This window comes from Passer domesticus, chromosome 18 (assembly GCF_036417665.1).
Source record: "Passer domesticus isolate bPasDom1 chromosome 18, bPasDom1.hap1, whole genome shotgun sequence".
Taxonomy (NCBI): Eukaryota; Metazoa; Chordata; class Aves; order Passeriformes; family Passeridae; genus Passer; species Passer domesticus.
The window spans coordinates 11,934,286-11,948,384 of record NC_087491.1 but is presented as its reverse complement, the minus strand read 5'-3'; the positions used below and the strand labels follow the sequence as shown (position 1 = coordinate 11,948,384).

At 44.5% G+C, this 14,099-nt stretch overlaps 1 protein-coding gene across 4 annotated transcripts in view; it reads left to right on the top strand.

The window, feature by feature from the left end:
• The window catches only part of DENND1A (DENN domain containing 1A), a 150,238-nt gene that overhangs the window by 42,105 nt on the left and 94,034 nt on the right, over positions 1-14,099 (top strand). For all 4 annotated transcript variants that reach the window (XM_064393754.1, XM_064393753.1, XM_064393757.1 and 1 more), the window contains exons 4-5: positions 2,707-2,756; positions 5,553-5,672. In XM_064393754.1, coding sequence (XP_064249824.1) covers positions 2,707-2,756; positions 5,553-5,672 — 170 coding nt within the window. The remainder of the gene's footprint in view (positions 1-2,706; positions 2,757-5,552; positions 5,673-14,099) is intronic.

Genomic DNA, 14,099 nt, shown 5'->3' with positions numbered 1-14,099 from the left:
TTTTTAGGGGCTCCTGCTTCACAGGCATTTATGCAGGTTTTTCTTTAGGAAAACAGCCATAAGGGAGTAAAACAAGAAAACAGACTATTGATACTTCCTCTGTGCTTCATGTTGGCTTAAAAAAAATAAAAATATAAGATGTAGACATGGAGCAATTGTAGGTTTTGTTTTGTCTGAAATCATAAAGAAATGAAGGATTTTCTAGGTCCTAAGTAATAATCTATAGAGGTTGGGTAGAATGTTGCATATACATGTTGTAGGTATTGCTTATCTTTCAAACTGAGGAGTATTTAAAGAATTTTTAAAAAAGCAGCATTATGTTTAGAGTAACGAGCTTGCAACTTGAGCAAGAATGGGATAGTTCTTCAGTAACTGTTTTCTTACATGCAAAAGATCAGCAGTTTTCCTAATTAAAAACTAATTCTACATATGGTATTTGTTTTGTTAGTTACCATTGAAAAATAAGTCTGCAGTTAACCTGTGCTAGTCTCAGTTTTTTTGGTTGTGAACTGAGGCAGATAAGAGTTAGTGTATAGTGAATAGCAAATTATATTGAATGACATTGCAAAAGCCAGATAATAATATCACTGTAAATCCTTCTCTAAAAGAGAAGGCAGTTTGGAGCAGTACAGGGCCAGTATATGGCCTGTTTACGTGAACATTTCCTTTGCTGCATTTAGGAAGCTGTAAATATCAAGGAATAAGTGCAGAGGAAGTTCTGAGTAATGCACTTCTCCAGTGACACAATGCTGATGAGATGCTGAATGGTTTATTATGTGAATGGTTTTACTTGCAGTTACAGGAATTATTCAAGTCATCAAAATAATAGAGAGAATATCTTCTGCCATTTTGAGGTGATTAATGGCTTTGTCTTCTAACACTGTTTTATTTCAGAATGTTGTGTATCTATGTGATTTTGTTTCTAAAAATCAATGTGTATTGATAAGGCCAGTAAAGATGCAGGCACTTTGTTCTCCTGATATAATAATTTCACAATTTTAGAATTCTTTTGTGGGTTTTGTTTGTTTGCTGGTATTTTGCACTGTGAGAGTTCAGTTGTGGCAAAGGACCACTGTGCAGTAGTTAAAAATTTGTCCAGATGCAGTTTTTGTGCCTGAGCAATTGGAGTTGTTCAGCTTGTGAAGTCAGTGAGATTCTGCCCCAGCGGGAACCCGATCATATTAATGAGACCTTTACTATCAAGGCATTATTTTGTATCAAAATAGGGATTTCTGCAGAGTTTACTCTGCAATCTACATAGCTCCTTTCCAAGTTTCCTGCTGCAATTCAAAGGAGGAGACGTCTTTGCTCTACATGGCATTCTTCAATAGATCCTTTCTTGTTCTTTAAAAACAGGAGGTTGTTAAATAATCTATCAATAAACTGTCAAGAAGTCAAAGTTTCCATATCTGTTTTTGCCTGAAATCCTCAGAACTTGCCACATTTTAGTTGTCAAGAAACCACCAAAGAAGAGTGTGAGCAGTTGAGCCTGAAAGCACGGCTCAGGATGGGCTGTGCTTGTTTGAATTATGCAGGAGGAACATGTTCCTGCAAGGGAGTCAATATGTTTTGTGCTTCACTGGAGAGGTTATTAGATTGATGGAGTTTATTTGGGAATGATGGCATTTGCTTAGAAATAAATGAAGCAAGAAGCATCTATTTAGTTATTGATGATAATTTATTGCTATTGGTCAGAAAAGTGTTGATTTGATCAGAGGGTTTGTTGTTTGTTCAGGGCTCTGAAAGCAGAAATGGAATTTACACTTCAGGACCTGAAATGTTGAAGTGTGAAGGAGAATGAGCAATGAATTGGCTGTAGGAAAGATCTGTAAACAGAGAACTTTATGGTGTCTTGTGGGTTACAGAATTCAAATTTTGAAGATCGAATGGTTAGCTTTGTCTATGAACACAACTATTTTGGGACTAACATATTTCTGGTTTTGCCTCTTTAGTAACTGCATTTGTTTAATGTCGTAAAGTTGAAAATTATTAATTTATCTGCTGATCATGTTTTCACTTTTCATATTCATCCTTTTCTTTGCTCTCGTGCTTAAACGCTTTTCTGTTTGTGGTGCTGCTTTGCAACTTCTAGAAAATGGTTTGTAGGTTAAACAATCCATATCAATTTTAATACACATTATTTTAATCAGTCTTTTAACGCCGAGATTTCCTTTCTAATAGCAGTAGGCAACATTAAACATTCCTGCTATGAGACCTATTGGCTTCATCTTTTGTTATTTATCTTGCTGATGTTGGGAAGCATTCTCTAATCCCCAGACCTCTGTTCCTAGGTAACAGTCAAAAGCTGTGCCAGCAGAAGTGGTCCTGCCAGGCCAGGCCCATGTGGTTTGCTGTTATTCACTGCGATCCATATGGTCAGGGTAGGGGCTGTCCCCAGAGAGGTGTTAACACTCAACAACCCAACCTCCTCCTCCTCTTCCGAGAATTGCTGGATGGCTCCTGCTGCCTGCCCATGTGTGAATCTTGATTAATTTTTCATTTTTAATGAAGTTTGATCATGTTTATTATTTCACATGATTGACTGCCTGGTACTACTTCCATGTAATTGATAAAGCCCATATTTCTTCATCTGTCTTTTATTTCTTCAGGGCAAACTTGTGAAATTGTGTGATGTGGTTAATATTAGATTTATTGGTCCCCATAGATGTATAAATTATCTTTTTTTTTCTCTCCCTCTCTCTACAGGAAGTTCTACAGACTCTGACCAAGTTTTGTTTCCCCTTCTATGTGGACAGGTATTGTTAGCTTTTCAAGCTTTACAAGAAAATAAGCTTGTCAATAAAACCCCTGTAGAAAATAAAAGCCATACCATTCATAGTGTTCTGTCTGTGTGACTGGGACTTAAAGCACCTGAGTGCAAATTATAGTCTCAGAATCACTTTTTCCCGGGGTTTTTATGGGCACCATGAAACAAAAAGAAATTTTAAAAGTTGGAGTTGTTCGGTGGGAGTACTCCGAGGGCATTTTTTTCACTTCTGCACAATGCTTGGATGGAAAATGCTTGGGTAGGAATTGTCAAATATGCATATTAATACCAAAGCTTTGTCTGCTTGGGCATTTTATTTCTTAATTGCCAAAATTGGGGTGGAACAATTAATGAAATGCTTTATATTTGAAGGCCTCTTGATGTTGCTGGGATGCTGCTGTTTTACTTGACAGCTACTTAAGGTGACTTCTGATTTTGGGGAGAAATTGTAAAGTGAATGTGAGAAGATGTGAAAATATTTACTTCCTGGAATCTAGGAAACTGTAGAACTTTTTTAGTTTTGCATTTACTGTGAGTTGTTCTTGATGGTTTCGTGAAAAGAACAACAATTGAAATTTTGAAAGATTGCACCAGTGCTCACCTCATCTCTGAGCATCACTTGATTGGTCAGAATGACTCGTCTTCATCAGCTGAGACACAGAATGGTTTGGGTTGAGGGAACTGACCTTTACTGTGATTAAACTGCTGCAAGTCTTTTTCTCATTTTAGAATTTGGAATCCCTGTTTTACTGCTCATTCTTTTCATTTCCTAAGGGGTGGAAGCAGGCAAATACTCATACATTTTTCTCATGTATTTGTTTCTGCTAGAAATAGTTATGCTTTCTGTGTGTAGATTTATTGTACCTAGGGGTTTTGTTTGTTTTGTTGTTTTTGGTTTTCCTCAGCAATATAACATTTTGAAAGATAGAACACTGAAAACCCATATGGGGTGCAAATGAGAACATAATGAAAAGTGATTCCCATTTCTGGATCCACTTGTTTGTCTGAATATCACAGACTGTCACTGAAAGACTGCAAGCCAGCCAGTTTGAACGAAAAGGAGGCATTGTCACCCAGAACACACTTAATAATTTCAGATGGAGAGTGGACTTCCCAGCCTGCAGGAGGCAGAGCACCCCCAGGCTGAGGCTGTGGCAGCTGAAGGAGGTGCCTGTGCTCCTTCTCTTGTGGGTGTTAAAACAGGCAGTGGTGGCACTGGAGCTCCTGGCTCTCAGGGGCACAGACACTCCATTCTTTTTACATTGATTCTGTTCTTGTGTTGTGGCCACCCCAGGGACAGCTTGGCCATTCCTTCAGGCAATGGCCCAGGAGTTTTCTGCTCTTGGGGTGGTGGAATGAGGCAGAGGCAGCAGTGCAGAGCTGCTCCTTGGTCCTGCTCCCTGCCAGGGTTCTGTTAGTCAGGTGGAGGTGCTGGGGGATTTTATGGAAATCATTCCCTCCCCTTCCCTCCAGCCATAATTTCTGGCTGCCCCCTTAGAGAGCAGTTGGATGCTGCTTCCATCCTGGGAGGCTCTAAATAGACCTTCTGCCTGTTTGAAAGCAGAGCTGTGAGTCTGAAGGGTTGATACTAAAGTCTTAGCAAGAGCACTTTTTATGTGGGGAAGTTTATCCTTCCCTGTGAAAAACTGGCACTGAATGGAGCAGGACCTGTCAGGAAGGTTTGGCTTTCCAGGTCACATGAATGCAGGACTCTCTAGGTTTGCTCTGGAGGAACTCCCAGCTTGTCTGAGTTGTTTAATAAACAAGCTTCTCCCTGCTGCTAATGAAACGTGGTTTTTCCCCCTGTTCCATAATTTTAATTGTCAGTTCTAATGCTATTTCTCACACACGCTCTGCTCTCAACCTTGTTAAAATTAAGCATATAATCCCCTTCTAAAACACCCTACTAAAATCACCATAGTAACATTACATCCAAGCTTTACAGATAAAACACACCACCAGTGAGGGATTTTTGGGTATCCCCAGCAGCTCAGTGTGGTTTATGGAAGTAGTTGCTCTGCTGACATTTAGATTTCAGGAGGTTGATAGTACTCATACTGGCTAATTCTCAGACTATTGGAATGCTTTAAATATCTGTCTTTTTGTTCATCTTCGTCACAGCATGTTTTCCCTTCCCTGTTTGGAATCCACTGAAGGGTTCTTCTTTCTAAGCTGGACAGTGACATCTTTCCCATTTGGATCCAGCTTTTAGTTCTGCAAGTCTGTTTTTCCTTTGTTTCCTCTAGGCACTGAGTGTGTACTCTCCCACAAAAACTGGATTTTTGTATGTGGCATCTTAGAAGAGAATATTTTAAGGCCTGTGACTGTTAAATGGCTTTGAATTTACCAGGGTATTTGTTGCAGTTAGTAGGAGTGACTTGTAAAGCTACATGTCAGTGCAAGTCAGATTTCTCAGTTCTCAGAAAACCTAAAAAAACCCTAGAACATGACCTGAAATAAGTCTTAATTTCCTATAATTAGAAGTATTTGGGTTATATGAGAGAACATGGGGTTGGTTGCTGGTTGATAATCAGAACCATTTTATTTTAAAGATAAACTCATTATTAGTATCCTCCCACACTTGAAAAATGGGAAAAATAAACCACAAACCCCCCACTCCTCCCTCATCAAGCATATTTAAGCTTCTGGAGGGTGCATACTTTTTTGTTGATTTCTCAAAAAAACTCTGCTGAAAGAGGAAATGTTATAGGTTCAATGACTTGGATGTGATACTTGACACAGAGTTAGCTCAGCAGTAATTTTTCTCTCCCGCTCTCTGTTCCAGCCATGCCATTAACCAAGTTGGGCAGAACTTCACCTTTGTGCTCACAGACATTGACAGCAAGCAGAGGTTTGGCTTCTGTCGCTTATCTTCGGGGGCCAAGAGCTGCTTCTGTATCTTGAGGTAGGTCTGTGGTTTGGCTTCTGGCTGACTGCAGGAGCAGTGCTTGGCTTTGCAGTTACACTGCAATTACCCTTCCCAGCTGCTCAGAATGATTTCCCTATCTGGTCCTCAAAGTCACTGTTCTTCTGCACAAGTGGTGCAAAATCCCTTGCACTTGGAGTTCCTCTGCAGATAACTGTATTTGTTTGTAGTCAACGTTCTGGAGTTAACAACGTGGAAAAAAGTCTCTTTGTGGTAATTTGATATGACATAGCATGATGGCAGCTGTTATCTTTAGCTGTCACAACTGATCTTGTTAAGACATTTTGTGGACGTTTGTACATGCAAGTTTTATTAACAAAACATCTGTTGGTAACTGAGAGGATGTCACTGATGCTCTCCACAGCCCCAGAGTTTGTATGTGTGAGCTTTCCTCTGTCCTATTGAGGGTTTTGTGAAGCTTGGCATAGTAAAGACTGTCAGTGGAAGGTGGAACTATGCATTTCACAGAAAATGGACCAAGAGGCTCTATCAGAGCAGTTTCTGATAGCCTCCCCCAGCCATGTTGGAATACAGTCCAGAAATTATGCCAGTAAAATCAATTTTGGTGTCTACCAATATTTTAGTTCCATTAAGAACTTCCATGGATTTAAGATTTTCATGTGGCAAATGGTCTGTCTTGTTTTAAACACATTTAACAATTGCCTGTCTTCTACTTTCTGCTTTTTGTGTGTTCATGAGGAATTGAAGTTGAGGAGCGGTAGCCCAGGTAAAGCCAGCACAGAGGTGACAGGACAGCCAGGGAGGTGACAGCACAGCTGGGGCTGCAGCCTCCCAAATGAGGGCACTGCTCTGTGAGCAGCTGGCACATCTGGCTGGCTTTGCACAGGACACAACAGGGTGAGGACAGAGGAACTTCTCTTTGTCCCATGTGGGGCACCTGAGGGTGGGACCCTGGCTGTGTCTGGATGTGCCCCTCTGGAGCATTCCAGGGGGGACATGGCAAAATACAAGGTCACCTCTCCTTGCAGGGGGCTGCACACAGCAATGCCATGGAATGGGAGCTTAATATATGGAGCAATTGTGAGATCTACCCAAATTCCTAATGAATTGAGTGGGAGGCGGAGTGACAGGTGTTTGCTCAGTATCTTCTTCCATCCTGTCTGTGCTGTAGCAGACACTTCAGCTATTATTAGCTCTGGCAGTCCAGCAGCAGGGACTGGATCCTGCAGGCAGGAAGGTGTTTCCCAGCTCTTCCCACTGAGCTGCTCCCCTGAGCAGTTGGGTGCTGGTTCCCTCAGTCTCATGTGGGCTGTGGCTGCTTACAGAGGGTAACTTTGCCTGATCAATGTCAAATTAAAGGAGAAACACGATTTTAAAATGAAAATCTGAATGAGGAATAGTCTGGGTCCCTTCTTGATCCCTCCTGGATAAGAGTTCTTTGCTGTCAGCTCCCTTATGTTGAGTGAGTGCCAAGAAGAAATGGAGGAGTTCTGTTGTAGTTAAATGCCTTCTGCTTCAACTCATAACCAAAAAAAACCAACCACAGTGGATGAATTGGGACTCTTCACTTCCTTCCTGTTGCTTCTGTGCACTGATGAGAAGAAGAAAGCTCATCATTAATGCAAGTTCATGCAAGTTTTAGAGGATAATAAAGAGTAAATCAGCAATACATGAAATCACTTCCTCTATTCCCAGGACTGCAGCTCCCATTGTTGATGTGAATCTTCTCAGTGTCCTTTATGTACTAAAGGATGGTGCATGGTAAATGGGTGGGGGAAAACATGCTGAAAAATGTGAGAATGATTAGTAAAAGCAAATGGGGATGAAAAGAACGTTTGTTTAATTGTTTTTAAATTACGGATTGGATGGCAGCAAGCCTCAAGTATTCCTTGCTATGCTCAGCAACAGTATAAGAACTAAGTGATGGTGTTTATTACTAGAGATGATATTCATAGGCTTAGCAGGGATTTTATGGGTCTGGCCATGGTAAAATGGTTTGGAGGTGGAAAATCATCACATGTTTAGATTAGTTATTGAAGAGAAACAGCAGGGAAAAAAAATTATTTTCACTCAGAGAGTGCTTGAAAAAATTTCTGCAATGTTCTGGAAGCAAAGTACTCTAGGGCCAGAAGTCAGGGTCTGGACTTGAGCTTTGAAGTGACCCAGAGGCTCTTCCCTGTGGATGCAGAGCACAGCGAGGCGCCTCTGGGAGTTCAGCAGCAGTGGGGTTATCCTGTGGCCAGCACAGAGGCAATTCCATTTGGCAGGGAACTGTTGGGCTGTTTTAACGAGCACTGCTTAGAAACCTGCTTTTGAGGTAGTTCCCACAGCGTTTTTCCTGCTGTAGTAGCTCCCACAGATTGATGAACTCTCTGATAACTCCGAAACCTGCTTTTCCGGGTGTTCTGTGGTGTTTTCAATGTCGAAATTCAGTGTCGAGCCTGCCTCCCTTCCCGGCTCCCTCCTCCCTGCCCCGGGCTCGGCTGGAGCCGCGGGCCCGCCTGGGCTGACCCCGAGCGGCTGCGCTGCGGCGGCGGCGCCAGCAGAGGGAGCGCGGGAGCGCGGGGACGGCCCGGAGGGACGGGGAGAGGGACAGGGACCGGGGGTGAGGGACAGGGACCGGTGAGGGACAGGGACCGGGGGTGAGGGACAGGGACCGGTGAGGGACAGGGACCGGGGGTGAGGGACAGGGCCCGGGGGTGAGGGACAGGGACCGGTGAGGGACAGGGACTGGTGAGGGACAGGGCCCGGGGGTGAGGGACACAGCCCGGGGGTGAGGGACAGAACCTGCTCTGTCTCCTGAGGGGACAGGACTGGGGGTGAGCCCAGGTGAGGGGCAGAGCCCAGAGGGTTTGGGGTGAGCCCAGGTGAGGGGCAGACTCTGCCCCAGAGGGTTTGGGGTGAGCCCAGGTGAGGGGCAGACTCTGCCCCAGAGGGTTTGGGAGAACTCACCTGAGCCCAGGTGAGTTCTCATGGCACACACCCACATCTCCCAGGGAAATTGGAATTCCAGACTGCCTTTTTCAATGAAACATGGCACAAATCTTAAAATGGGCTTTTGAATAATTTTCTTTACAGTCGAGTAAGAGGTGATGTCCAGTCATCAAATTCGGTGTTCTGATTTGGGAATTTCACACCCAAATGTCTTTTCTTTCTAAGACTTCACTTAAGGATTTCAAGATTTCAGCTGCAATAGGATAAATCCTAATGGCTATACATTAAGAGGCTGAATTTTTATTGTTTCTCTCTAATTTCACATCAGATTTCAAATGGGCTTTTGAGAGAGAACACTGTAGATAGTTCTGGATTAAGTGAAGAGCTCTGGTCTTTTATTTTAAAAGAAAACAATAGAAAACCCAAGTTTGTGTAATTTTGCTTTGGTTCACAAACTTTCTGGGCAAAGTTACTGGTTTGCAAAGGTCCCATGTTTGCAACTGTGATTTCAGTTCTCCTGAATTTGAAGTTTTTCTTGGGTTATTCAGGTTTTGTACGCAAACTAAAATCATTCTTTTGAAGTGAAATGCAGAAACATTTGTGTGGAAATCCCTCTCGGCCAAAATAGCTGAGCTCTGCACCACTCCTTTTCTAAGATAAAAAGAAATGAATCCATAATAGTTTGTGACAGATGGCAGAAAATGTAACTAACTGAATGTGATTCTGTATGGAGTTATTTGAGGTTTTGGTGTGATTTGTTGTGAGTTCCTCTCCTCCCCCCTTTCCTTCCCTTTGATTGCAGTCTTTGTCCATTTATTCTTAGGACAGAATAAGATTTCTGAGCAGGGGCCTCTCTTGTGGTGCAAAGTGAGAATTGTTTTTAATTGAGCAGAAACATGTGGAAGGATCAGGAATATCTCAAGGGATTACAGAAAAATTCCAAATTTGTACTACTTACAGCTTGTGTTTAGAGCGGGGTCTGCTGGGAATAAATGTTAGTTAGTGTGACCTGTGACCTTAAAAACTGTTGACATGGATTTCAGCCAGAAACTGGCCACAGAACTCCTTTGTTAGGCTCATTCATAGCTCCTTGAAAACTCCAGTCAGTGAAAGTTGCCAGCTCAAATCTAAGGAAAGCAGAGCCCTTTTTTTTCCTTTTTTTTCCTTTCTTTTTTTTTCTTTTCTTTTTTTTTTTTCCTTTCTTCCCATGCTTTGGAAACAGTGGCCGCCCCTTAACCAGCAAGACTCCTTTAATAGGGCTGCAGGGCTGGGCCCTGATTGGAACTGACAGCTTCCTGGCCCGGGCGTGCCAACTGGCAGGGCCCTGAGCCATGGGACAGACAGACAGACAGACAGACAGCACCGGGGGCTGCACTGCCCTGCCCTGCCCTGCCCAGAGCCCCGGGCAGGCCCACGGCCCGGGGACCTGCTGGGGACAATCCAGCCCCAGGACCTGCTGGGGACAATCCAGCCCCAGGGATCTGCTGGGGACAATCCAGCCCAGGGATCTGCTGGGGACAATCCAGCCCAGGGATCTGCTGGGGACAATCCAGCCCCAGGGACCTGCTGGGGACAGTCCAGCCCCATAGCCCCAGGGACCTGCTGGGGACAATCCAGCCCCAGGACCTGCTGGGGACAATCCAGCCCAGGGACCTGCTGGGAGAGGGACCAGCCCCAGGGACCTGCTGGGAGAGGGACCAGCCCCAGGGACCTGCTGGGGACAGTCCAGCCCCAGAGCCCCAGGGACCTGCTGGGGACAATCCAGCCCCAGGGACCTGCTGGGGACAATCCAGCCCCAGGGACCTGCTGGGAGAGGGACCAGCCTCAGGGATCTGCTGGGGACAATCCAGCCCAGGGACCTGCTGGGGACAATCCAGCCCAGGGACTTGCTGGGGACAATCCATCCCAGAGCCCTGCTGGGGACAATCCAGCCCAGGGACCTGCTGGGGACAATCCAGCCCCAGGGACCTGCTGGGGACAATCCAGCCCAGGGACCTGCTGGGGACAATCCAGCCCAGGGACTTGCTGGGGACAGTGCAGCCCCACAGTCCTACTGGGCCCTAATTGGGGAGAGGCTCAGCCCACAGTCCTGCTGGGGAGGGAAAAACCCCACAGCCCTGCCAGTGCCTGCTCTGGGGGAGGAGGTGGAGTGCTTGTGATGGGGCTTGTTTTATAGTAATTGTCCTGTTGTTTTCTAGAATTTTCCCTTTTCATTGATTTGGCCGAAATCAATGTTTTGCTTCCATATCTATATGATTCTTTGAAGCCTTGCAGAAGATGTTTGGTAATGGCTGGAAATGCTTGGAACACTTTTTGGACAGTCTGTTTGGTCCTTGAGGTGTATCGACCCTGGAATCCCTGTTCTACTTAAAATGCTTGGGAGATGAAAGCAAATGGCAAACTGCTTCTGTTAGACATGGCAAAGGCCACAAAATACATGTATAAATCATGGGCAATTGCATCTCTGATTCAAAACTGCAACAGAATTGTACCTAATGAAAATGTTGCTGTTGAGCCTCTGATGCCTTCATAGATTTTTTTTCATTATTATTTTTTTATCAGTGGCTTCAGCACTTGCAGTGTCTGTCAGTGAGCTGGAGAGCAGAGATTCCTCAGTTCCTTTGCGCGGGCCTTTCAGAGAGCAGAGAGGGCACGCAGGACTCGGAGCTGCAGCCTGACCTTCTTTCACAGGAACTGGAGTTTCTTACAAGCTGTAACTGTAGCAAGCCAGGGCAACTTTCTGAGCTGGGTGACAGGAAATTGAGCTGAAGTGGCTCAGAAAATGTGCGAACGCCCCGAGGGCGTGCGCAGGGCCGGAGGGGCTCCGGGTGCTGCAGGCATTCTGCCTTAACTTGACATGTTTATAAAACAGTTTACATCTCAAAAGTTTAGGGTTTTTACCCCTGTTGATTCGCTTAAACAGACACTGGCTCTTATTTTCAGTTGCTTGTCAGAATATATGTGGAAAAGTGATGAACCTAGTGAAGAGGGAGCTTGACATCAATTAAATTTAGCTATCTGCTTTGTGTTTCTTCTTCCTGATACGCTGTCTCCAGTATAGCTTTTCCAAACTTCCTGTGGTTTTTCCATTATTGTCCTTACAAGTTTTACAAGATAGAGATGAGCTGTTTGAAACTAGTGTTCCAGGAAAAGAAGAATAGACTTTTGCATTACATCTGCTCATTTGTTGTCCTCCATTTTCATCTCTGCCATTAACCATTTTGTAGACTCTATAAACTTCTTTCAGAAAGCCTGTAAGGCCTAGTATCTACTCTTGCTCAAGTATTTTTAAATAAGATAATGGTAATTTAAATAAGCTAATAATGCCTTATGGCTGGAGTAGGGGATTTGAAGTCTTTGCTGCAGAAGCTTTACTCTGTGTGATCAGCTGGTGATGATGTTTGAACCAGAAGCTCCCCTCTGTTTCTATAATCTTTTTCTCCTACTGTCCACTAGAAACAGAAATTATTTATGTCCATCTAGTGAGTTTGAAGTTTTATCTGCAGCCATGGCTGGCTGCACTCAGATGCTGGGTTCATAAGAGGTTATTTGGGCTGTATTAGGAAGATGTTTTTTCCCACTGAACATCTAGATAAACCAGACTGCTCATTGGTAAGAGCAGCCATAAGCTGTACAAAAAAAAAAATAATACGTCCTGGGAAGTACTGATATTGGAAATAAATATTAAAAGTCAGATTTTCAGTAGTCAGACTTGAGTCTCTCCCTGCTTGTAAATCGTGGCTTGCAAAGAATGCCCATACTGTGCTTGGCATTGGAGTAAAGATGCTGATTTTGTGTTTCGGTGTGTATGTGCATATACACATCATTATTCTTAGTTGAAAGCTGAAGTGTTGTCCTTTAACACTGGTGCTTATTTATTTCCATGCTGATTCTGGTACCGAGGCTGAGCTGCGTGCCTGCGTTAATGCTGTAGTGGGATGAAGTTATCCCACTTGTGAGTTAGCAGCAGCCAGAAGTACAGGGAGTTGTTTACAGGGAGCCCATGGATTCTGCCTTTCTGTGGAAGCATTCAAGCAGCAAGGCCTGCACAGTCTGTTTGGCACAGTAGCTGCTCTCAGCTGGCCCCGTGCCCTCCTGCTGTTAGGCAGGGCAGAGGATGTGCCAGATCCCGCCTTGTGCCGGAGCAGAGCCTGCCTGAAATCTGCTTGTAGTTAGCCTGGGGCCTTTTGGCAGCACTCTGCAGCCCATTGATTTAGTTGCAATGCTTTTTCCTTAATATTTTCCATCTGGCCAACAATGACCTATAACGACAGACACAAAACAGAGTTTGAATTATGAGCAGTGTAATTGTGCAAATGCTTCCAAATCTCACTCTAGAACCTGCACCGACGGGCGCCGCCGCCGGGGCTCCTTCCACAGTGCTGCTGCAGAGGAGAAGCCTGGAGCTCTCGAGTTCCAGCTCTGTCCCAGAGAAATGTGCATCCAGTCAAACTGGGAGTGTGTTCCATTCTTGATTTCCTTGCTCTCTGTTGTCCTGAGCTGGGGGTGCAGCTCCCACAGCCTCAGTTCCTCACACTCCCCTGCACACACTGCCAGGGCCAAGCCTGCCATGGGGCCCTGGGCCAGCAGGAGAAGGGACCCTGGAGCAGGGCTGGGGCAGGCAGGGCAAGAACGTGAGTATGGAAATGCTCCAGGACATGCAGCCATAGGTTTGGGGCCTTGCACTGTCAGGGAAGCTCTGAGCTCCCACCTGCCGCCGTGCTTTCCAGAGGGAGCTGCTTCCAGAGCTGGGCTGTTTGTCAGCTCTCCCACTTCTGGACAAGCAGAATTATTGCTTCCATTGCAGTGATCACAAGCACTTCTAGTCCTCTGTGTCTTTAAACTCTGTATCCTTGAAGAAGACCTGTGAACTTATTTGCACAGTTCCACACATTCCAGCAGTCCTGCAAGCTTCTCTTCCCTCTATATTGCCAATCCAGGGAATACTAATTTAGGTGACTTTTAGTAAATGTGAAGAATAGTGAAGCTGTGTCATACAAAGTTTATTGCAGATTTTATTGAAGCTTTAATCTTGACTGTAAGTCAAACCACTTTTGTAAACTATCAGTGAGAAGGATCACAACAAAAATGTCAAGTGTTGGTAGTGTATTGCTACTGGTGGAATTGGATAAAGCTGATAGTACTGCATTCAGTCCAGCTGCTTCACTGGTCTTGCCTTCTGACCAGAAACCAATTTTACTTAATTAATTAGGCCTTCATGTCACGCCTTCTTTCGTTGCTGAACAACTGTAACAGAAGTAATTAAATCATGTCACTTTTTATTACCTTTGGCCCTGGCTGACTGGCTTGGAAACTTCATCTTAGAGCTAATACAAACTGAATTAGTGCATCACCTTGGGGAAAACCCCCGCCCTGGCATCAAAAAGGCAGCGAGGAAGTAGTTAAAGTACAAGATGGATAGATCCTCTCTTCCACAAATGGATCACTTTTGGGTTGCTGTCTGAAGGCTTACAAATGCATCTGTCAGGAGCGAGAGCATCCTGTCCCTGC